Source organism: Paroedura picta, chromosome 3, assembly GCF_049243985.1.
Source record: "Paroedura picta isolate Pp20150507F chromosome 3, Ppicta_v3.0, whole genome shotgun sequence".
In the NCBI taxonomy this organism is placed as follows: domain Eukaryota; kingdom Metazoa; phylum Chordata; class Lepidosauria; order Squamata; family Gekkonidae; genus Paroedura; species Paroedura picta.
The window spans coordinates 168,868,103-168,890,748 of record NC_135371.1 but is presented as its reverse complement, the minus strand read 5'-3'; the positions used below and the strand labels follow the sequence as shown (position 1 = coordinate 168,890,748).

The window sequence follows — 22,646 nt, the reverse complement described above, 5'->3', positions numbered from 1 at the left end:
GGATCTGGCTGGAGGTGATATGAAAGACCCCAGGAATACACTATGGGAGATGTGCAGACACTATATCAGATCACAATTTTGTGAGTGTTTTTTTTTTAACGAGCCAGCCTACCTGAGTCTGCACAGTGCTTTTTGCCTGAAAGAGCCTACCCCTCACTTAGGGTTGCCAGACCAACTCCCTGGTCCAGGCAGGAGTTCCCCGCTTTTAGACCGCGCTTCTCCTTCCCAATTAAACCTCCCCTTCACCCCAAAAAGGAAAGAACACTGGGAATTAATGTGTGATCCAGAAGTGACATAGGGTCATCAGGGTCACTGGGAGGTGATACTCTGTGTTTGGGGCAAAACTCTATGGTTAGAAGCTAATTCTGCCATAAGAGTTTTTCGCCAAACCCACAGCTTTGCTCCCCAACATGCCAACATGTGCCTGTCACATTAATTTCTGCCGTTCTTTCCCTCTTCTGGTAAGTACACCCTTTCTGGGAACCGGGCAACTGTGAGGGGTAAGAAGAAAGCTTCAGGGGGTGGCCAAACTGTGGCTCCAGATGTCTGTGGACTACAGTTTCCATGAGCCCCTGCAGACAGGAACTCACAACTACTAGCCTACCCATGATGACCCCAATTTCATGCCCAAGTGATCCTTCCACCAGAAATCTCCAAAATCCTATGCAGGTCTGGAGACCAACTTTGGGATTCTATAATTCTGTGCAGCAGCTGGACAGTGACTTCTCCTGGATGCTTAGGGCTGATCCTGCGTTGAGCAGAGGGTGGGACTAGATGGCCTCTCTGGCCCCTTCCCACTCTATGATTTTATGAGATTAGTATTTGGTAATATAAAAAGCAGACTTGGGTCATTTGCCTGCCTACGTATCATAAAAAAGGTAAAGGTAAAGGTCTCCCCTGTGCAAGCACCAAGTCACGTCTGACCCTTGGGGTGACGCCCTCCAGCGTTTTCATGGCAGACTCAATACGGGGTGGTTTGCCAGTGCCTTCCCCAGTCATTACCGCTTACCCCCCAGCAAGCTGGGTACTCATTTTACCCACCTCGGAAGGATGGAAGGCTGAGTCGACCTTCAGTTGGCTGCTGGGATCGAACTCCCAGCCTCATGGGCAGAGCTTTCAGACAGCATGTCTGCTGCCTTACCACTCTGCGCCACAAGAAGCTCTAATAATTTGTCACAAAAGACCGGAGAGCAATGTACATGCATTCAATTCCACATTTCTCTGGCTGCATGAACTCGGCCCAGTTGCCCGTTTTCAACCTAACCCAGCTCACAGGGGAGGGGAGGCCGCCTGAGCTGTTGTGGCTTCCATGAAGGCAGGATAAAAAAAAATGGAAATGAAATGTGTTCTGTGACAGATGGGTGCTGTGGCCAATTGGGTGCTGTGGCCTTAGCGTGAGGTCCCTGTGGCGGGATATGGCTCAAAAGCCGGGCCAGAGGAGGCCTCGTGGCAGTTGAGAAAAGGCGGGAAATGGTCCCAGCAGCCATTTTGGAAAGAGGGGCTGTCGGCTGAGGGAGGGCCGAGATTTCCCGTCCCACACAAAGCCATGGAGGGAGGTAATGGAGAGGAGAGGCTGGTTTATTTGTAGGGATGCCAGAAGTACTTGGAGATTTTTTGGGATGGAACCTGAGGAGAGTAAAATTTGAAAACTGATCTCTTCGTATTTTTAATGGAGCCCGTGTGGGGGTTAAAGAGCGGCAGATTCTAACCTGGAAAACTGGGTTCAATTTCCCGCTCTTGAACATAAGGCTCTTGTTGAGCTTTGGCTGGTGAGTTCTCCAAGAGCTCTCTCAGTTATAGTTCTTCCAGAGCTCTCTCAGCTCCGCCTACCTCACAGGTGTGGGGAGAGGAAGGGAAAGTAAGCTGCTTTGAGAGTCCTTCAGGTAGCGAAAAGCGGAGTACAAAAAAGTAGCTCTTCTTTTTCTTCCTGTATTTGTTTATTTGGAATCCTGCTGGAGCGTGACAATAATTATAATGTATTTTGTTTTTCTAACACAGCTCTCAATTTTTTTATTATGCTTTGCTCTCCTGAAGCAGCCCTTCCAGGTTTTTTTTTCCAATTTTAAGTCTCGACAAATGAATTCACAGATGCATATCAGCCAGGATCTTTGTCTCTTTTCCCTCATTGTTTCCGAGGACCTTTTAACAGTTTTCTGAAGGAAAATTGGGAAATTTTGGACGTTATTGGAGTAGACCTTGATTCCCACTCCCCCCTTCTTGGAATCAGCAAAATGCTTTTTAAGATGAGATTTTCTTTATCACATGAAAGGTCTGAAGACTCCCCTGGCTTTTTCCTGGTAGGGAATTTGGGGATGCACTGAAAAAAAACTGCTTATTACAAAACAGGTTTTCTAATTTCAACTTTTATTTTTTCATACATCTCAGGGAGCAAAAAATGAACATACATGTGCTGAGGTACCATTGGTTGTAGCAGTTGGGAGCCTTCTCACTGAGTCCATTTGCAATTTTACTGGTAGAAAATAAAGGCAGTTTTATATTTCTAAATTCAATACATATGTCAATTAATGCTACTTTATATGCTAATCAAGGTAACTATTGATAACTAAGCTACCGTATGCATTTTTAGCATCAAAATAAGATTAGGTTTCACTCAAAATTATGTATTGCATACATAACATTTACTATGAGGAAAGGCTGAGGAACTTGGCCATGTTCAACCTGGAGAAGAGGAGGTTGAGAGGGGACATGATGGCCCACTTGAAGTATTTGAAAGGTTGTCACTTGAAGAAGGGCAGGGAGCGTTTCCTGTTGGCAGCATAGTACAGGACCGGCAGTATATATGTATTTTTTTTTAGTTTTATAGGCTGCCCCTCTCCATACAGTCTCAGAGGGGCTTTCAACAATTGAAGATTTAAAAAAAAACCTTACACTGTAATTTGGTCTTTATCAATCTAAAACTTTCTAATAAATTAAGCACTCCGAGAAGCTTCCGCTATTGTGCCTGGTGATTAAAGGGATGATATACCAATGTTAACCAAGTGGAGGATGGAGGGGGTGTGCGGATCAAGCTGGGGGGGTCCAGTCCGATGGTAATGGTGGTCTACTCCGGGGAAAGGTAGAGGACAGGAAAGCCTGGAGGATCATTGTCCATGGGGTCGCAATGGGTCGGTCACGACTTCGCACCTAACAACAAATCGGCTAAATAGCGAATTTTTTTTTCACAATCTGAGTAGTTCAGCAGTGGAATCAGCTGCCTAAGGAGGTAGGGAGCTCCCCCTCACCGGCAGTCTTCAAGCAGTGGCTGGACAGAGACTTAACATGGATGCTTTAAGCTGATTCTGCATTGAGCAAGGGGATGGGGGTGGACTTGATGGCCTTGATGGCTCCTTCTAACTCTTATCATTTGGATTCCCTCAAATTTCTGTTGGCTGGGGGGGGGAGGCATATAAAAACACTTTTCCATTGCTTCAAGAACAACCCAGGAAGCATATGCTTGAATGTCATAAACTGAACCAATTAATCACCAGCAGGGATGAATAGGAATACTCTGAAAAAGGCAAACATGGAAATATTGTAGTCACCTGCCTCTATTTCTGAATGCTTGCCATTGTTTATCTCCCTGCCCCCTCCTTGTGTCCCTGAATTGGGGTGCCATAAATCAACGACACCTGTGTGAAACAATTTACCATTATTCCTGTTTTACAGATGGGAAACTGAAACTGAAATAACTATCTGAGTGAATGATTTACAGAGCGAACACCAGTATTTGACCCATGAGCAAACAATTTCTTGGTTGTCTTTTGTTTTCCTTCCAGATTCTTGGGACTTTGCATCGAAAATGGAGGAGATCCTGTCACTCGTGAAACAAATGCAGAATGGTATTTGGAACTGAGGTTGGGTAGTTGGAGGGATGCATCCTGCTAAGGCAGTGGGAGACACACAGCAAATGGAGAACTAAGTGTTAAGCCAGGGTGGTGTAGTGGCTAATAATAATAATAATTTGGCCTTTAATTTGGAGAATCGGATTTGAATCTTCAGTCCTCCTCCACACGAGGCCTGCTGGTTGATCCTGGGCTAGTCACAGTTCCCTCAGAACTCGCTCAGCCCCACCTACCTAACAAGGTGCCTGTTGTAGGGAGAGGAAGGGGAATGTAATTGTAAGCCACTTTGAGACTCCCCAAGGTAGAGGAAAGCAACTCTTCTTCCAGCTGGGTCCATATGAGTATTCTCCCCTCCAGTTAGCAGAACAGATGTTTGGGCATGTGAGTGAAGCAGAACAGCCCCTTTGTGTTGGAACATATGCATCTTCAATGCTTGTTGAAACACTCAAGAGCAAGATTCGCAATGAGTCTCAAATCTGTCTCACATCTTTGAAGAAGAAGTTGGATTTTATACCCTGCTTTTCACTGCCCGAAGGAGTCTCAAAGTGGCTTATAATCACCTTCCTCTCCCCACAACAGACCCCTGTAAGGTAGGCGAGGCTGAGAGAGCTCTGACAGGACTGCTTGGTCAGAACAGCACCATCAGGGCTGTGACAAGCCCAAGGCTGAGCCAAGGTCACTATGTAGCCCATTATGCTCGCTGTATGTCAAAGAACTCTGGGTAACAAGACCAATATCATACAACATCACTTGTTGTTTGCTTCTGGTAGGACATATGGAAAAGTATGTGTGCAGTTATTGATACAGTATAGATACCCAGACATGGTCAGACTTCAGCTCATGAGTCCCACATGCCTGTTAGATGGTTCTGAGGTGGGTTTGGTGCCAGAGAGAATAGAAATGCATTGTACATGTGGCTGGGTCCATGAGCAGGAAGGGGTGCAACATTGGTTTGGGATTTTGGGAGGCGGAAAGATTAAGGGGAGTTCTTAAAGGAAGTAGAAAGCAGCAGATCTAAGGGATGGTGGTGCTGGAAAGTGCTGGCAAGAGACATTCCAAGGTGGTTTATGTAGCAGCCCTAATATTTCCTGGTGGCCTCTCATTCAAGTACTAACCAGGCCTAATTCTATTTAGCTTCTTAGATCTGGTGAGCTTAGGCTAGCATGGACCATCCAGGTCAGGATGATGGGAGGGAAGTCAGGATAGGTTTGGAGAACAAAGAACTAGCTACAGCACCAGTCTACAAAAGGTGAAATTTAAGTATGGTATCAAAGCTTCAAACCTTATGCACATTTTAGCACATTGTTTGTGATGTCTGGGCCACATGGAGAAAAAAAGGGACAGGTGACGTAACCAGGTCTGGAGGTTCTCCAAATTCTGCTTGGATGGCATGAAAAGTTTAGTTGACCTGCCTTTGCTCCTCCTTTTTATAGCAGGGAATCTGGATCCAAAAATTGAAGACCTAGTAACAAGGATCAATGGACTGCAATTAGGTAAGAGGAACACAATGAAGCTGATAAGAACACACTTCTTAACAATGCAGAGCAGAGTTGCCTCTGCCCATTCTGGGATACTGAACGACCAACTTCCTATTGCAATAAAACATGGTGGTGTTTTCCTGTGTGGACAAGCCAGACCTGCTGCAAATCGCTGTTATCTTGCAATGAAGACAACAGTCTGTAGATTCAGCCCAACCTGTCATTCTTGGCAAGACTAGTCTGATCTAGATTGGGGAAGGCTTTGACTAGTTTGCTCTGCCTCTCCAGGTATGATGCATGAGAAGGACAAGTATTGCTGTGGAAGTCTGACTCCCATGTGAAAGTATGGGCCCTACGTATCTGAGGGACCACCTGTCTGAATATGTCTTTCACAGACTGTTTCGGTCAGCTATGGTGAACCAATTGGTAATGCCTGGCCCCAAAGAATTGTGTGTGGCCTGGGCTAGGGCCACGGCCTTTTTGGCCTTGGCCCCTGCCTGGTGGAACAAGCTCCTAGAGAACATCAGGGGCCTGACAGAGGTGACAGAGTTACGCAGGGCAGGCAAGACGGAGCTTTTCCGCCAGGCTTCTGGTTGAGGCCAGTACAGATGATGATGATGATGATGATGATGATGATGATGATTTAATCTGTTACCCGCCACTCCCAAGAGGCTCATGGTGGGTTACAGAAAGTCCAGCTAAACCCCATTAAAACCCATTAAAATGGACAATTACAGTACAATAACAACGTAGCAGCAACAACATGGCAGATCCCACTCCAGCCCCTCCCTCCCCCTACTACAAGAGGGAGGAGGAAGGAGAGACAAACTCACTGATAACAAGATGAATAGAACATCTACGGGCCTCCCCTGTTGCTCGCTATTTATTTCTCACTTCCTTCTTGCCCAGAAGGAATACTATTTTTATGACAACTGGCTGGTTAAAAAATTGATGGCTGGTGCAAATGGTTTTAATGTGTTGTTGATGGGTAATTGTCCTGAGGATTTGTACTGCATTATATATTAACCTGATGAAAGCTGCCCCAAGACCACTGGCTCAATAGAGACAGCCTAGAAACAAATAAAAAGAAATAAATAGATATAAAGTGGAAGAAATCCCCAGTCCCTGCAGCACAGGAATAATTGATTCCTTTGACAGATCACGTCTCTACACCAGCTTTGTCTCGAATGTGTGACTCTCAGCATGCATTTTAATATTTTAATATAAAGTCGTGTTACATTAAAAACAAATTCTTTAGATTTATATGGTATCGTTTCAGAAGGAGGTCGCTAAAAGGTGAAAGCAATTTGACGGCGTTTAACACGCACACACAGAGCCTCTTGTGGCGCAGAGTGGTAAGGCAGCAGAAATGTTGCCTGAAAGCTCTGCCCATGAGGTTGGGAGTTCGATCCCAGCAGCCGGCTCAAGGTTGACTCAGCCTTCCCTCCTTCCGAGGTCGGTAAAATGAGTACCCAGCTTGCTGGGGGGTAAACCGTAATGACTGGGGAAGGGAATGGCAAACCACCCCGTATTGAGTCTGCCATGAAAACGCTGGAGGGCATCACCCCAAGGGTCAGACATGACCTGGTGCTTGCACAGGGGATACCTTTACCTTTACCTTTAACACGCACATGGTGGTTCATTTTGGCCCATTATTCCCGCTGAATGAGTTTTGGTGGTGCCACTTCTCTCCCAGGGGCAACTGATGTTGCTCTTGGTTCTCCCTTGGATTCTCACTGAACATGTGCTCATTTTCTCTCCCCTTCCCAGCAACGTAACCTCATGGCACAATGGGCACCATTTCCTCTGTGGTTTGGGCAGGTCATGAGATCTTTCCCCTTCAGTGTGGGAGGAATAAATCATGCTGTATTGCCATTAAATAACTTCTTTCTTTAAAGATGGAACAGTGCCCAAAATGGGATGACGGGATTCACAAGAACTGGCAGGATTAAAGGAGGAAAACCAATAATGTCTACTGTTGTTCTCCCCCCCCCCAAAAAAAATACACACACCACTTACAGTATCTAACCCCCTCTCCCTTATTCAGATGATATGGCATCTCCTCAGGGCCATCCTGAGTAGTTCAGCAGTGGAATAGGCTGCCTAAGGAGGTGGTGAGCTCCCCCTCACTGGCAGTCTTCAAGCAAAGGTTGGATACACACTTTTCTTGGATGCTTTAGGATGCTTAGGGCTGATCCTGCGTTGAGCAGGGGATTGGACTAGATGGCCTGTATGGCCCCTTCCAACTCTATGATTCTGTGATTCTATGATTCATCCAGTCATCATTTATGCTCCCTTCTTCCTACTCCTGTATGAGACTTTATTTTTTGCAGCCAAGAAGATGATGAACGAGGAGCTTTGTGAGGCGAAAGAACAGAACACGGCGCTGCAGAGGGAACTGGAAAAATGTACGTGGTGTCAGCAAGATAGGATGGAAATGGGTCAAGTGTAGAAGATGGCAACAAGACCGAAAGCTTCTTAAAAATTAACAGGCTTTCATATGCTTCTTGTGTACCTGCTTGAATTGCTTTTCAGCTCTGATTCATTTCATAGAATCCTAGAGTTGGAAGGGGCCACACAGGCCATCTAGTCCAACCCCCTGCTCAACGCAGGATCAGCCCAGAGCATCCTAAAGCAACATTTGCAACATGTAAGGATGTAAGAAAGAGCCTCTTGTGGCGCAGAGTGGTAAGGCAGCCGTCTGAAAGCTTTGCCCATGAGGCTGGGAGTTCAATCCCAGCAGCCGGCTCAAGGTTGACTCAGCTTCCATCCTTCCGAGGTCGGTAAAATGAGTACCCAGCTTGCTGGGGGGTAAACAGTAATGACTGGGGAAGGCACTGGCAAACCACCCCGTATTGAGTCTGCCATGAAAACGCTAGAGGGCGTCACCCCAAGGGTCAGACATGACTCGGTGCTTGCACAGGGGATAACTTTACCCTTACCTTTAAGGACGTAAGAAGAGCCCTGCTGGATCAATCGATCTTTATTTTATGGTCATTCACACCAAAATTCAAATACCCGTAATTAAAAACTGAAGCAATTCAAATAGAGAAGAAACAATAATAATATTAAAGGTTAAAACCAATATTTAAAACATTCTTTAAAATACCGATAACAATTGGCTCTTTATACTTTTTGACTTTAGATCAAACAGAAACTTTCTGATCCACGTACATAGTATGCAATTTCATGGCAGCAGTGCAAAATTTAGCTGTGCAAAAAGTTATTTGCCTATTTTCATTTTGAATCAGCATCTTGATTTTCTCCTTAGAGGAAGTTCTTGGGTAGGTGTTCAGAATTGGCTGGATAAAGTTGCATCTGATGGCATCATAAATGGAGCAGAACAAAGGCACATATTCATCTGTCTTTATCCATCCGTTGGCACAAGGACAATATTTCTGAGCAAGGGGTCAACCTGGGGTCCACTACAGCCCAGTGGTCCACCTGGTCTCACACAGTGGCCAGTCAATTCCTCTAGATGACTAACTACAGGGCAGAGAGGCCCAGGCTTTCATGAGAACATCAGAAGGGCCCTGCTAGGTCAGCCCAGTGGTCCATCTAGTTCAGCAGCCTGCCTCACACAGTGGCCAACCAGTTCTCCTGGAGGACCAACAGCAGGTCAGAGAAGCTGAGGCCTCTTCCTGATGTTGCCCCTGGGCTCTGGGATTCAGAGGATTAGTGCCCCTAAATTAGTGCTCCTCTGTCCCTTTGAGACAAACTGCAGAGAATCTTGCATTCCCCATACAGTTGTCAAAGGCCAGCTTGGATTAGTGGTTAAGAGCGGTGGCTTCTAATCTGGCAAGGTGGGCTTCATTCCCCACTCATACACATGCAGCCAACTGGGTGACCTCTGGCTAGTCACAGTCCTGTTAGAGCTGTTCTCACAGAACAGTTCTTTCAGAGCTCTTTGAGCCCCATCTACCTCACAGGGTGTCTGTTGTGGGGAAAGGAAAGGAAGGAGATTGTATGCTGCTTTGAGACTCCTGGTAGAGAAAAGCGGGTTATAAAACCCAACTCTGCTTCTTCTGTAAGTCCCAAATCCTAGTATGCATTGGAAAATGGCTCACTCCAAATGAACGTATATATTAAAATGACCACTCATAGTTCTGGTCAATCCGGGCAAGCATTGTTTATGACACGTACAAACAAAAAACAGGCTTGTGTGCCCCTGTTTTTGAATTTGATTATGCCACGAGGATCATCTGACATCTTTTCCACTTCTCTGGTAACATCCTAAAACAGAGAATCTGAGCTCTTTTTCTTTTCTTGCAGTGAATGAAGAAGAGTCGAGGCTTGAGGAAATATTGAACGAGAAGAAAGGTGACTGTCAGAACGTTGCAAATGAAATGGGGTATTCTTACTCTCCAGGATTGTATAACCTGCTGTGTGATAAAACTGTTGCTCATTTTACACTTTAAGAAGTTGAATGACTCTTCCAGACAGAACATTGTGTTATCTGCAAACCACCAAACCTTTATTTTCTGGCTTAATTCTTGCCTCCCCTCCCCAGCCGTGGAAATGTGGTCTAGGGATGGGGTGTGCTCCCCTCTTGTGTTTCTGGTTGGTAGCAGCAGACTTCCACCCGTATTCCAATTCTTAGATCTGAGGCAAGATCCAAAGAATAAAGGTAAAGGTATCCGCTGTGCAAGCACCGAGTCATGTCTGACCCTTGGAGTGATGCCCTCTAGTGTTTTCATGGCAGACTCAATACGGGGTGGTTTGCCAGTGCCTTCCCCAGTCATTACCGTTTACCCCCCAGCAAGCTGGGTACTCATTTTACCGACCTCGGAAGGATGGAAGGCTGAGTCGACCTTGAGCCGGCTGCTGGGATTGAACTCCCAGCCTCATGGGCAGAGCTTCAGACTGCATGTCTGCTGCCTTACCACTCTGCGCCACAAGAGGCTCTTGATATCCAAAGAATATCCACTGCTTATTGGACCTGGGATAGTACAAATGGAGAGTAGCGTACATTTCCTCTGAACTTGGGCTGCTTTGGCTCCAGGGGGCTATGGAGACTCCTTGAACACTGGTGGCAGAAACCCTGCTTGGGAGACAGCATGTGCCCTCCCCCCCCCATGCCATTCCAACATGAGCTGTAGAAGGATTCTGCATTCTGCCTTGGTCGTAGTCTGGACAGTGCTGACACATACAAACCACCTACTTACAATCTGCTCAGGTTCCTGACAGAACGGTTTCTCAGTGGAATAGGCTTCCTCGGGAGGTGGTGGGTTCTCCATCTTTGGAGATTTTCAAGCAGAGGCTGGAGAGCCATCTGACGGAGAGGCTGATTCTGTGAAGGTTCAAGGGGGTGGCAGGTGACAGTGGATAAGAGATAGGGTGGTGAGTGTTCTGCATAATGCAGGAGGTTGGACCAGATGACCCATGAGGTCCCTTCCAACTCTATTATTCTATGATTCTATGATTCACAGAATCAGTAGTGTAAAAAAGGATCTGCAACTGGAGACCCTAAGACAAAACTATCCCCCCCCCAAAAAAAAGTTGCTAATTAAGAGTCAAGATGAGGAACCGTTGGTCGTGGGAATGGGAGCTGCTGGTAATTCCTTTCGGGAGATTGAGGATTGGGGATGCTGTCCTACTTCCCTCTGCGGCCCACATCTAAAATGTCTTCTGTAATGCTGTAGACAGAATTAAATGAATTGGGGAACCTTTTGTGTGGGATGAGTTTTTATGTTTTCTTCTTCTCGGTCGCTGACATTGTCAGTATCAACAGAAAACTATTGGAAACATTCACGCTAAAAATGCTGTGCGTAAAATAAGTAGCCAAAATTTTAATGGCCAGCGTTTTTTTTTTTGTTTGTTTGTTTTTGTAGCAGTCCGAAAGAACATGGAACGGCACTCTGAAGAGAGACAAGCCGAGATGAAGAGGTCAGAATGCAGAGGAGAAGAAATACCACACCGTAAAAAGAACTATAATACTGGAGCCTTGTTGGGTGTCTTTGCCCTTTGCTCAAAACCCACGAGGGTGATATGATATAGGGGAAAGATCAGGGACTACATTTAATAAAGGGTAACTTCAACTGCCCTCACATTGATTAGGAGACATACATTCATGTATGCATAGAAAATACAAGATTCCTGGATCTTATATATCAAGGGTAGTCAACCTGTGGTCCTCCAGATGTCCATGGACTACAATTCCCATGAGCCCCTGCCAGCAACTGCTGGCAGGGGCTCATGGGAATTGTAGTCCATGGACATCTGGAGGACCACAGGTTGACTATCACTGTTATATATGAACCAGGGGCCAAGCCCACTGCATTCAGTAATACAACGGCCGCTAGATTGGGGTGTGTGTGGAGTGGAAGAACTCTGCGGATGGCCTCCCGCTCCTCCCAGGACCTGGAAAGGCTGCAGGCAGCTGTTAGGGAACTCACTGGCAGGTACAGCTCTCCCACAGCAGTGATCTGCAGCCTCTGAGACTCAGAGGGAAGTGGATGGAGGAGGGGGAGATCAAGGGTGGGGGGCGGAAGGTGATTGGCTGGCTGCTGGACAGACGGGCAAGTCGGTTGGAGGAGGAGGCACTCCCGGGTGGGACAGCTGCCCTGAGTGGGTGTTAAGTGCTGAGTGGCACTTAAGACATGAGACCAGTTCCTCCTCCTAGGCCTTACCAGAAATATTAAGTGGAACAGATATTTTAGAATAGTGAAAGACACTTCCGAGTATTGTATTAAAACTAGTATGAGAAACAGTGGCTACAGTGGATTCTCAAAGGCTTTCACAGCTAGAGCCGACTGTTTTTTTTTTTTGTGGGTTTTCCGGGCTGTGTGGCTGTGGTCCCGCAGTTTTAGCCCTGGATGTTTCACCCAAGACTGTGGCTGGCACTTTGGCATGGGGATTCCCATCTTGCCATGTCCTACCTCGGAAGACGCCTACCTCCGAAGACGCCAGAAACGAAAACTAGCAGAAAAAGAAGAAGAAGAAGAGTTGGTTCTTATATGCCGCTTTTCCCTACCCGAAGGAGGCTCAAAGCGGCTTACAGTTTCCATTCCTCTCCCCACAACAGACACCCTGTGGGGTGGGGTGAGGCTGAGAGAGCCCTGATATTCCTGCTCGGTCAGAACAGTTTTATCAGTGCTGTGTTGAGCCCAAGGTCACCCAGCTGGTTGCATGTGGGGGAGCGCAGAATCGAACCCGGCATGCCAGATTAGAAGTCCGCACTCCTAACCACTACACCAAACTGGCTCTCTTGGCAGATCATGGCCACACAGCCTGGAAAACCCACAACAGCCGGTGGCTACAGCGCTGCCAAATTCAGTAAGTGCAAAGTTGACTAGAAAGTTCAGCCCACACACACTGGACTTCGGAAGACAAAACCTCATCAATGAGCGGACTAGGTGAGAGGAAGCTGAAAGGGAACACGATCACCAGCTCAGCATTTAAAATTCCGAGCTTGTGCTTTCTCTGCTTTATCAGACAGCAGAAACTGAACCTGGAAAGCAAGCAGAGAATTGAGGAGCTCGAGGTCAAGATTCAGGAGGAGAAACTGAAGCAAAGGAAACAGAGGTAGTTCCTAGTTCTTTGAAACCTTACCGGTTAACATTACTGTGTGGCGTAACTGCTTTCGGTTCATTAGTGCATTGATTTATGAAAAATGCCATAACAATCTGCGGCATCAAATAACATCACAGGCACTCTCTTGCTCTCCCCGCCTACCTGGTAAGGTGCTTCTGAGCTGCTTGGTGTGACCAGGGCTGAATCTGCACGGAGCTTTTATTCCAATCCCAGGTCAATTCAGTCCCTGCCGTCTACACTGAATGCGATATCCATTTTGATTTCAGGCGATTTAAATTTTAAATTTTTCATCTGCAATAAGCATGATTGATCCGAAGTGACCCTACCTTCCCCCTGTGATATCCTGGAATGGATATAAACCTCGATATTTGAAAAATCAGCATGAGTAAAGGTGCAGCTCTCTGCTTTTCTTGCTGCCTCTAGCCTCCAACACGGTAGAAAAGCCCTGATCGGCCAGGGCATCAGTTCAAAGGCTTCGTCGTTACCAGGCTGCAAGGTTTCCCTTAAAGGGGAAGCCATAACTTCTAAGCCCTAACTTCTCTCGGCAGAGATTTGGCTCTTGGATTTATTCCCCCTCCTCTGCTATCTCCAATCTTCTCCCCCCCCCCACTTCAAGAAAAGAAAGAAAGAGTCTCCTGCTTCTCTTGGCTCCCTCCCCTTCTAAGCTTTCCTAATCACATGCAGAACACTTTTCTGTTTCAATGGGGGGGGGGGTAGAGGAAGACCCGAGTTCAAATTGATCAGAATTCGGCAAGATACACAACGGAATAAACAAAGTAAGTGCAGATTCAGCCTAGGGAACAAGATTTGCTCCAAGTGGAAATAGTTAATACTCACCCTTCACCTTGCTTCCTTGCTTGCATTCTTTCTTCAAGTACATCTCTTCTGTGTACGCAGCCATGACCCTTCCTTCTAGGCCATTTTCAAACACGGAATATTTCTTTGAGTTGTGTGGTTATGGAACAATAATGCCCTGACGGTGTTATGGGATACAAATATGAAAGCAACGTGAATGCAACGTCCTCTGCTTTATTTTTTCACCAGCACAGGGTGTTCTTTGTTTGGAAAACAGCACTGATGGAAAATGCAATTGTATTTTCATTTGACAGATTTTTTTTAAAGCATGCAGTCAGCATTATCATGCAGTGACCATCACCTGCATCCCCCTCCTCCCAAGCCTTGCAAAGTGTTTCCCTGAACCTCCTATGTTATCAGCATTCCTGAAATTTCATACCAAAAGTGAGTTTGGTGAATTAGATGGGGGAAATGCAGCTTTCATACCAGCTGGTGGACCTCCTGTTGGCCCCTGGGTTTTGGCCACTGAGTGTTGGACCGAATGAGCCATTGGCCTGATCCAACATGGCTTCCCTTCTGTTCTTATAGTCAAGTGGTGAGACCAGGGGATGTATGAACCTGCTTTAAATTGAGCCAAACCTCTTTGGTCGCTCCAGGTCTGACTGGCATGGCTCCCCAGATCTTAAGCTGTGTTTTTCCTGTGTGCTGGACCACTGTGGCTTCCATCTTGCTTTGCTCGTGGGCTTCTAAGGGGCTTCTGAATGATTACCACTGCAGAGAGTGCTGGAGTAGATGGATTCTTGGCCCGACTCAGCCAATACTTTGTTTTAAATGCTCCTTGCCTTGACACGTGCTGCTGCCCATGCTGAAACAGTTGTATCCTGTCCTACACCTGCCTTGCGTAAATTGTTTGTGTGTGCTTTCAGAATGGAATTTGAGCAGCGACTTGAAGAATTGATGGAGAAGCACAAGAGCCTCTGGGAGTGTCACGTAAGTGCCAGGACACTTGCCTTTTGGAAGAGACAGACCTGGCCATGCCATTATCGCATGCAGTTATCACATGGTCAATTTCTGGAATGTCAATCTGCACGTGACCATATGTGGTGAAGCAAATGGTATGGTGGTTGGTGGGCTGTCTTCCCCTGTTCTGGAAGCAGAATGATAAACCGAATAGAAGGATTTAGGAGAGGGAGGGAGAACCAGATGCTGCTGAATTCTGTGTCTAGATCCAGAAGTATAATTGTCTTCGGGTAAGAAAGAGCCAGCATGGCAGCCAAGGACGAGCCCCTCAGCCTTGTTCAGACGGATGATGGGTACGGGTGAGAGAATGTGCAGAAGGCGTAGCCAGTACACTAGAGAAGAAAGTATAATTAAAACTGCAGCAGCCAAGCAAGATAAGCCATTTGAAAAACCATGGGAATCCAAAAGTGGCAGTGTAACTGTGGTCAACCACAAAACTGTTCAGTGAGGGAATGAGCATGCAGATTTGCAGGTTGATCTTGACAAGGTGCAGGGAGATCTGTGAATGGAGCAGGGTTGTGAGTCCGCACCACAATTAGCCAATGCATAGCTAGATCCTGACTGCAGGAACCAGTCAGTTTAAAGCAAAATTGACCAATAGCGTGCACTGGTGGGAAGATCCTTTGTCTGTGCATGTATATAAGCTGATGTTTTCGAGGAAGGGCTGTTTCAGTTCTGTTTTTTTTAAATATTGTTTTGCCAGCAATGGCCACAAGAATCTTCACTGAATGACCGACACTAGCCCTAGGTGTAATATAATGATAATGATAATGATAATGATAATGATAATGATAATGATAATGATAATGATAATGATAATGATAATGATAATGATAATATATTATTTTTATATTTCTATCCTGCCTTTCCATATGGCTCAGGGCAGGTAACAACCATAAAACCACATATAAAGTTAAAATTTAAAACATTTACAATTATCACTGATCCCCCCCCCCCAATAAAATTCCCAGATGGAGGGGGGGGGCGAGTTGGGCCAGGAGCAAGTAATTCTTTTACGCAAGATTATATTCACACACATAATACTTTTATTGGCATAGAACAGGAGCAAGGAAAACAGAAATAGTCATAATACATCAGTCAATTTGGATTTAAAAACTGAAGTTAAAAATTCAGCCATAATAAAAGTGACATCAGCATCCTTCCCAATAGAAATGGGCAGATCAGGTATTTTGGTGAGTTCTCCATTTAGGTATTAGAGGTATAACATGCCTTGGCTGGACGATGAACAAGGAGCAATCAAGTGAAATATGTTGGGTAGTGTCAGGAACATTTGGTTCACAAGGGACATAGTTTACTTTCAAAAGGGATTTTAGCAAATCTCCCTTGTAATACTTTGGATGGCGCTGAGCCGAGCAAGCATAAACGCTCTGTGATAAAGGGGGTTTGCCAAGATATAGAAATAAGCCGGCATTATCCCACGCTCACAAGATCATATTTAAAAAGACGTCCAGTTAAGCACAGCTTCTGTTAGAGTGCTACTCTTGGAGCGAGTTAATCCTTGACATTTTGTGGTTGCCTCCGTCTCCTGTGGCAGCCATTTTGTGGCTGAGCCCCCACCCCCCGGATGCTCGAGTTTTAAAGCTGACCACGTGGTTGAAAAGGCCAGGGACCCCTGACCTCCTGCCTCAGCAGGGAATAATGAAAGATATAGGCAGAGCTCAGTGATATAATTCAGGGGTAGTCAATCTGTGGTCCTCCAGATGTTCATGGACTACAATTCCCACGCTGGCAGGGGCTCATGGGAATTGTAGTCCATGGACATCTGGAGGACCACAGGTTGACTACCCCTGATTTAGAGCATTATTTCGAGCACAGAGTCTGTGTTAACGCCTGCAAATGTTTATGGACACTTAGAGCTGTGATGCTTTTGTGCACTTTTGTTTGAACTCAAAGTCTTCTGGTTGGTTATATGGTTTACTACACTTCCTAATCTTGTGGGCAGCCCCCATATAAAGTAACTGTGGGTGATCATGTTGTCATTTTGATGGGTCTTAAAGAGGGGGCTGCAACAGTCAGCAGAACAAGAAAAGGCAAACAAACAAAGGCTATTGGTGTCATGGGGAATATAGTCTTTTAAAGACCCCTACATGTTTTGCCTGTGTTTTGTAACGGGTCTATCACCTAACATGGAATATACCTATACACCAAATATAAAAGAAGAAGCTTTGGGTCCCCATTGGGGAGAAAGGCAAGGTGCAAATATCTAAATTAGTATTTGTCCCTTTGGAGGAAATATATGATCAACATCCAGGCAAGGTAGGTACAATCATCAACACAATCCTTGCTCCTAGCCAGTGGATTCCGCTTTACTTCTTTTTAGGTAAGAAAGAAGCCGATGACGGAGGCTGAAAAAGAGGCTTTGCTGACTGAAGGTGAGTGACTGCAGCCTTTGAAATATCCAAAACTCATCCCAGGCAATTATTCTTTTTAAGATTCATTGTTGCGTCTGTAGACCTGCCGAGGTCCGAGGCAGGATTGTTATTCTGCACTGCAAGCGGCCAATGCCTGGCTAGATCCCAATGGCAGGGTCCATCCAATTAAAAGTACATATATGTTTGTGTTTTTTTGGTGGGTTCTTCAGTTCAATTTTGGCTCAGTTGCTGTTTTCTACCATTCTACCAGGATCACAGAGCCATCTTGGTGTAGTGGTTAGGATTACGGACTTCTAATCTGTCGAATTGGGTTTGATTCCCTGCTCCCCCACAGGCAACCAGCTGGGTGACCTTGGGCCAGCCACAGCACTGATAAAGCTGTTCTGACTGATCAGGAATATCAGGACTCTCTTGGCCTCACCTCTGTCACAGCGTGTCTGTTGAGGGGAGAGGAAAGGGAAGGCGACTGTAAGCCGCTTTGAGGCCCCTTTGGGTAGAGAAAAGCAGCATATAAGAACCAACTCTTCTCTTCTTCTTCTTCTTCTTCTTCTTCTTCTTCTTCTTCTTCTTCTTCTTCTTCTTCTTCTAAGAAGCAGGAATGCATGGTGGTGCTAAGTGTCATCAAGTCACAGCCAATTTATGGTGACCTCGTAGAGCATGGGTGGCCGAAGTGTGGCTCTCCAGATGTTCCCCCAGGGGCTCATGGGAATTGTAGTCTGTGAACATCTGGGGAGCCACAGTTTGGCTACCCCTGAGATTGCAAGGCAAGAGACAAACAAGGGGTGGTTTGCTGCCATCCAAGGACTAACCAGCTTCTCAGATCTGACAAGTTGGGGCTGGCCTGGCCCATGCAGGCCAGAGCAAGTAGGGATGAGATATACCCTAAAAGTCCCTTTGTCTTGCCTTGTTCCCTTAGAGAAACACATCCAGGAGGAACTGGCTCGCGTGCAGGGTGAGTTGGACTTGCTGAGGTGCTCTCCCTTCAATGAAGAGTGGCAGTTTCTCAAGAGCCCCGCGGCAGCTTGTGCCATGTGAGTGTACGCCGCTGTTTTTGCAAGGTATCCTGCACAATGATCAATGGGCGACGTGAGATTTGGAGATCTCTCACAATTATAGACTACAGAGATCAGTTCCTCTGGAGAAAATGGATGCTTTGAAGAGTGGACTCTGTGGCATTGTACCTCCCTGAATTTCCTTTCCTCTCCAAGCCCCATTCCCAAATCTCCAGGAGTTTCTCAATTTAGATATGACAACCCTACCCCTCATCCCTCGCTGATTTCCCAGAGAAAGTGGGCAACCCTTGGAAATCCACTGGAGGAGTCCGTTATGATGGATTGAGATGGGATCTTCCGTATTTGGGGGATGTGAATGCATGTATTGAGGGAGCAGGGTTGTACCTGCTGGCAACACCCCAGAGCTCTTTGCATTGATGTAAAGCTCTAGGCCTGATGGACTGAGTCTGCTTCTCTTTGCAGGTGCATACATCAACACACTTCTCCAAGTCAGACAGCATTTGGTTGAGGTTGACGGAATTGACAATATCTGTTAGGTGTCAGAGGCAGACAAACTCACAATAAGGCTTCTATAGAAAGAAAGCTTTAATTGGAAGTAGATCTGATCACTCAAACATCTGAAGTCAAGACTGTTTGATATCGGAGAAGCAAGCATTATCAATACAATTCTCCCGCCAAAACCAGACCCGTTCCCAGGGGAGGGGTATTATCCCCCACCCAGGTGCCATCCCGGGCTTCCTGCCAAAATGTCTCTCTTGGCGCGGTCTTGGTCAGCTTGGCGCCTCAAGCTGCAGATAAGATGTTTACTGGGGCACTGGTAACAAAGTATCACAGCAGGGAGAACATGCAGTGTGAAAAGCTAGGGAGAGGGGGATCAAAGGGAGAACAGGATCAAACGGGATACTACAGAGTCATAAGCATAAGAATGGGAAAGCAGCAAAGGTACACACACACGAAGATGGAGTCTCTTTTGTTCAGTTGGATCAAACATGGCAGAGAGCAGGGGACTGATCCTGACATTAGGCCCCCCCAGAGCCTCTTGTGGAGCAGAGTGGTAAGGCAGCAGACATGCAGTCTGAAAGCTCTGCCCATGAGGCTGGGAGTTCAATCCCAGCAGCCAGCTCAAGGTTGACTCAGCCTTCCATTCTTCTGAGGTTGGTAAAATGTGGACCCAGCTTGCTGGGGGGGTAAAACGGTAATGACTGGGGAAGACACTGGCAAACCACCTCCTATTGAGTCTGCCATGAAAACGCTAGAGGGCGTCACCCCAAGGGTCAGACATGACTTGGTGCTTGCACAGGGGATACCTTAACCTTTTTATTAGGCCCCCCAGAACCCTTCCTTCTGGTAGAGAAAAGTGGCATATAAAATCCAACTCCTCCCCCACCTCCTTTTCCTCTCCTCCATTTTATCCTCACAACACCCCTGTGAGGTAGATCAGGCCAATTGTATATGACTGGCTCGAGGGCACCCTATACACTTCCATGGCAGAATAGGGATTCAATCCTGGATCTCCCAGATTTTAGTCTGATAGGTTACTTTTCACACTTTTTAGACAAAGTTTGAATCCAGTAGCACCTTCAAGACCAACAAAGTTTTATTCTGGGTAAAAGCTTTTATCTGCTTGCACACTTCTTCAGTCTCCATGGTGCCCCTGGAGTTCAACTTTGTTCTGCTGCCTCAGACCAACATGGTTCCCCACCTGACTCTTAACTTCATTGATAAGATAGACTCTTGAACTTAATTAGCCTAGTGGACCAAAAATATGAGAAGGCACCCTGGAAAGTTATAGCCTGGTTTTCAGCAGGTTATTCAGTGTGCAAATGAGGTAACAGCAATCGATTAATAAAGATCCAAGTAAATATTTACAGTCTGCAAAACGCTCCCCAGTTAATCCCAAAAGAAACTTCTCTGATTTTCTTTTTAAAGATTCAAGTAGATGAAAGGGTTCCACGGGTTGGTAGTTGTCATCAAAATAGCTTTGTGTCCTGTAGATCCACCTCTGACTGAAGTAGTCCTGGCCCCCCAAAATCTTGTAGTTAGACTTTAAAGTGCAGTGAGGTGTGTATGAGAGAAGATGCCCCCGTATTGGTAGATATATGGTGGGCTGAGAAATACATGTATATATGTATAATAAAACCAGAGTCCAGTAGCACCAGTAGTATGTATAGTCTGGGTTCGAGAAAAAGAAGCGTTCCCCTTGGCCAGTGGTTTACGCATGGGACAAACTGGCAGACCTCTGTGAGATCCTCCTCAATACCTCCTTTTCATTACCAGGGAACTGTTTCAAGAGGAAAATAAGAAAGCAAAAGAGTATCTGGATACAACCTCTAAGAAGAATTCTGATTTGCAGGAGAGGTGCAGGAGGTAAGCAGGAAGCTGGGAAGTCCCTATAGGGTTTCAAAGGTTCTAGGCCAGTGGCTGGCATTCAGGACTCCTACCTTCATGTCCCACCCTCATGACAAGATACTGGTTGAGCTTATTCATTATTTTACAAAGCAAGGCTAGATTCCACATTTCACTTGCTGGAAGGATGGGGGATCTCAAACAAATGGGATTTGGGTCCATTGACATGTTTCTCCTCAAGTGTGCCCTTTGCATGCTTGCAGGGGCTCATGGTAATTGTAGTCCATGCAGAAATCTGGAGAGCCACAGTTTGGCCACCGCTGTCCCAGACCCTTGTAAAGAAAGCTTATCTTTTTTTACTTTGAAAAGAAGAAACGGCTCCCAGATTTCCTTCACACTTGAGTTCCCTGTCTTTGTACAAACACATGCCCTCTCTTAGCTGCAGGCCGTCATTCAATCTCTCTCTTTTTTCTTTCCAGACTAAAAGCAGAGTTGGAAAATTTAGGAGTGCAGGATGACGGCCCCAAGGAAGACTAATGTCGCTTTCTGTTTGCTACACCTGAAGATGCAGTACAGGTGAATGCTTAACCAGAATTTATAAAGCCATAGCAAGACACACATCACCTTTTTTTGCCAAGTTTGGGAGCGGCGAGCCGATCTGGCACTCTGAAGAAGGGGAAAGAGGTGGCCGATGGAACAACAGATGGACCGGGGTTAATCAAGGGACTCTGGGGTACTAGAATGGGAATTGTGGATGGTTTGTGATTTTAAGAGGCCAGAAAGCTGGTGGGATGGGGTGTAGATTCGGTTGCCAAGTCCTCACTGGACACTGGCATGAGATGCGGGGGGGGGGGGGGGGTTGGGTTGGGTTGGGTTGGGTTGCCAGAATCAGGTTCTGAAACGCCTGGAGATTTGGGGGATGGAGCCTTAATAGGACACGGGCCTCAGTGGGCTACAGTGCCCTAGAGCAATGTTGTCTCGCTTCACCAATGTTAAAATCTGGTCACCTTAATATATATATAACAATTCATTAACTCCCACCCATTCAAGAAACCGCCGGGTTTCACAAAACCCTGGTTGACAGAGACTGCCACAGAGCATCTGAACGGGGGTTTGAGGCCACCTGGCTCACCAAGTTCTTCGTTCAGGCTGGGTGACTGATAGCGGCAACTTTTCTTTATTTTGTCCCTGCAAGCGACTTAAATGCTGTAAAAATCCAGGAACTAACTTCAACATGTTCCCTCGTATCGTAGGTTCATGGGATCAGGAGCACATAGGAAACATGTTGGCGCACGTTGAAGACGTCTATAATATCGGCTGATAAACGGAAACATTTTTTACACCCAGAAACAATCTTCACCCACATGGACTGCTGTGTTCTTTGCTTCATTTTCAACTTTGACCCTTTTGGGAGTTTATTATCTCTGTGAATAAAGCAGCTTTACTGACTGTCCAATGAGGCTGGTTCTTATTGCTTGATACGAAGATGCTCCCTTATGCCTATTATGAAAAGGTACTACAGATTAAAACTCAAATGGCATTTGGGAGTTAAAACAAACCAATCTTTCACACACACTGAATAATGCACTGTGGCGTAGAGTGGTAAGGCAGCAGACATGCAGTCTGAAAGCTCTGCCCATGAGGCTGGGAGTTCGATCCCAGCAGCCGGCTCAAGGTTGACTCAGCCTTCCCTCCTTCCAAGGTCGGTAAAATGAGTACCCAGCTTGCTGGGGGGTAAACGGTAATGACTGGGGAAGGCACTGGCAAACCACCCCGTATTGAGTCTGCCATGAAAACGCTAGAGGGCGTCACCCCAAGGGTCAGACATGACTCGGAGCTGGCACAGGGGATACCTTTACCTTTTTAGTCCACTTTCAATGTGTTTTTGCCCCTAAATTTTACTGTGTGAAATGATGAAATTCACTTAACAATGCATTCAGCATGTGTGGAAGTGTTAAGATTTACATGCTTTGTTCACTAGGAGAACTATGCTCAACTCATGTTAGGGAACTCTGTTTTAAGTCTTGTGAACTGTTCAGATGTTGGGAATTAATGTGTTTTGCAGCCTGGAATTTATAAATGGGCAACTGGAATGAATGTCAAGCAGTCATAAGGACCCCTGCAGTGACTGAAGGAGCGTTTTTTTATACCCTGCTTTTCACTACCCGAAGGAGTCTCAAAGCCTCTCCTCTCCCCGCAACAGAGACCTTGTGTGGCAGAGGGAGC

At 46.2% G+C, this 22,646-nt stretch overlaps 1 protein-coding gene across 4 annotated transcripts; it reads left to right on the top strand.

Annotated features, from left to right (window-relative positions):
• Positions 1-440: 440 nt before the first annotated feature.
• On the top strand, positions 441-21,865 carry LOC143831423 (synaptonemal complex central element protein 1-like). Of its 4 annotated transcripts, none has more exons than XM_077324416.1 (13): positions 441-461; positions 3,777-3,839; positions 5,276-5,335; positions 7,654-7,728; positions 9,593-9,640; positions 11,152-11,206; positions 12,755-12,844; positions 14,575-14,638; positions 17,010-17,061; positions 17,978-18,092; positions 20,352-20,441; positions 20,900-20,996; positions 21,674-21,865. In XM_077324416.1, exons 2-12 carry the CDS (start codon positions 3,800-3,802, stop codon positions 20,955-20,957), a joined length of 747 nt encoding a protein of 248 aa, XP_077180531.1. In that variant the 5' UTR covers positions 441-461; positions 3,777-3,799; the 3' UTR covers positions 20,958-20,996; positions 21,674-21,865. The 4 variants fall into 4 exon arrangements, with proteins under 4 accessions (XP_077180531.1, XP_077180530.1, XP_077180528.1 ...); XM_077324415.1 differs by lacking the exon at positions 441-461 and adding an exon at positions 1,299-1,556 and having other exon boundaries at positions 21,671-21,865; XM_077324413.1 differs by lacking the exon at positions 441-461 and adding an exon at positions 1,300-1,556.
• Positions 21,866-22,646: the final 781 nt, after the last annotated feature.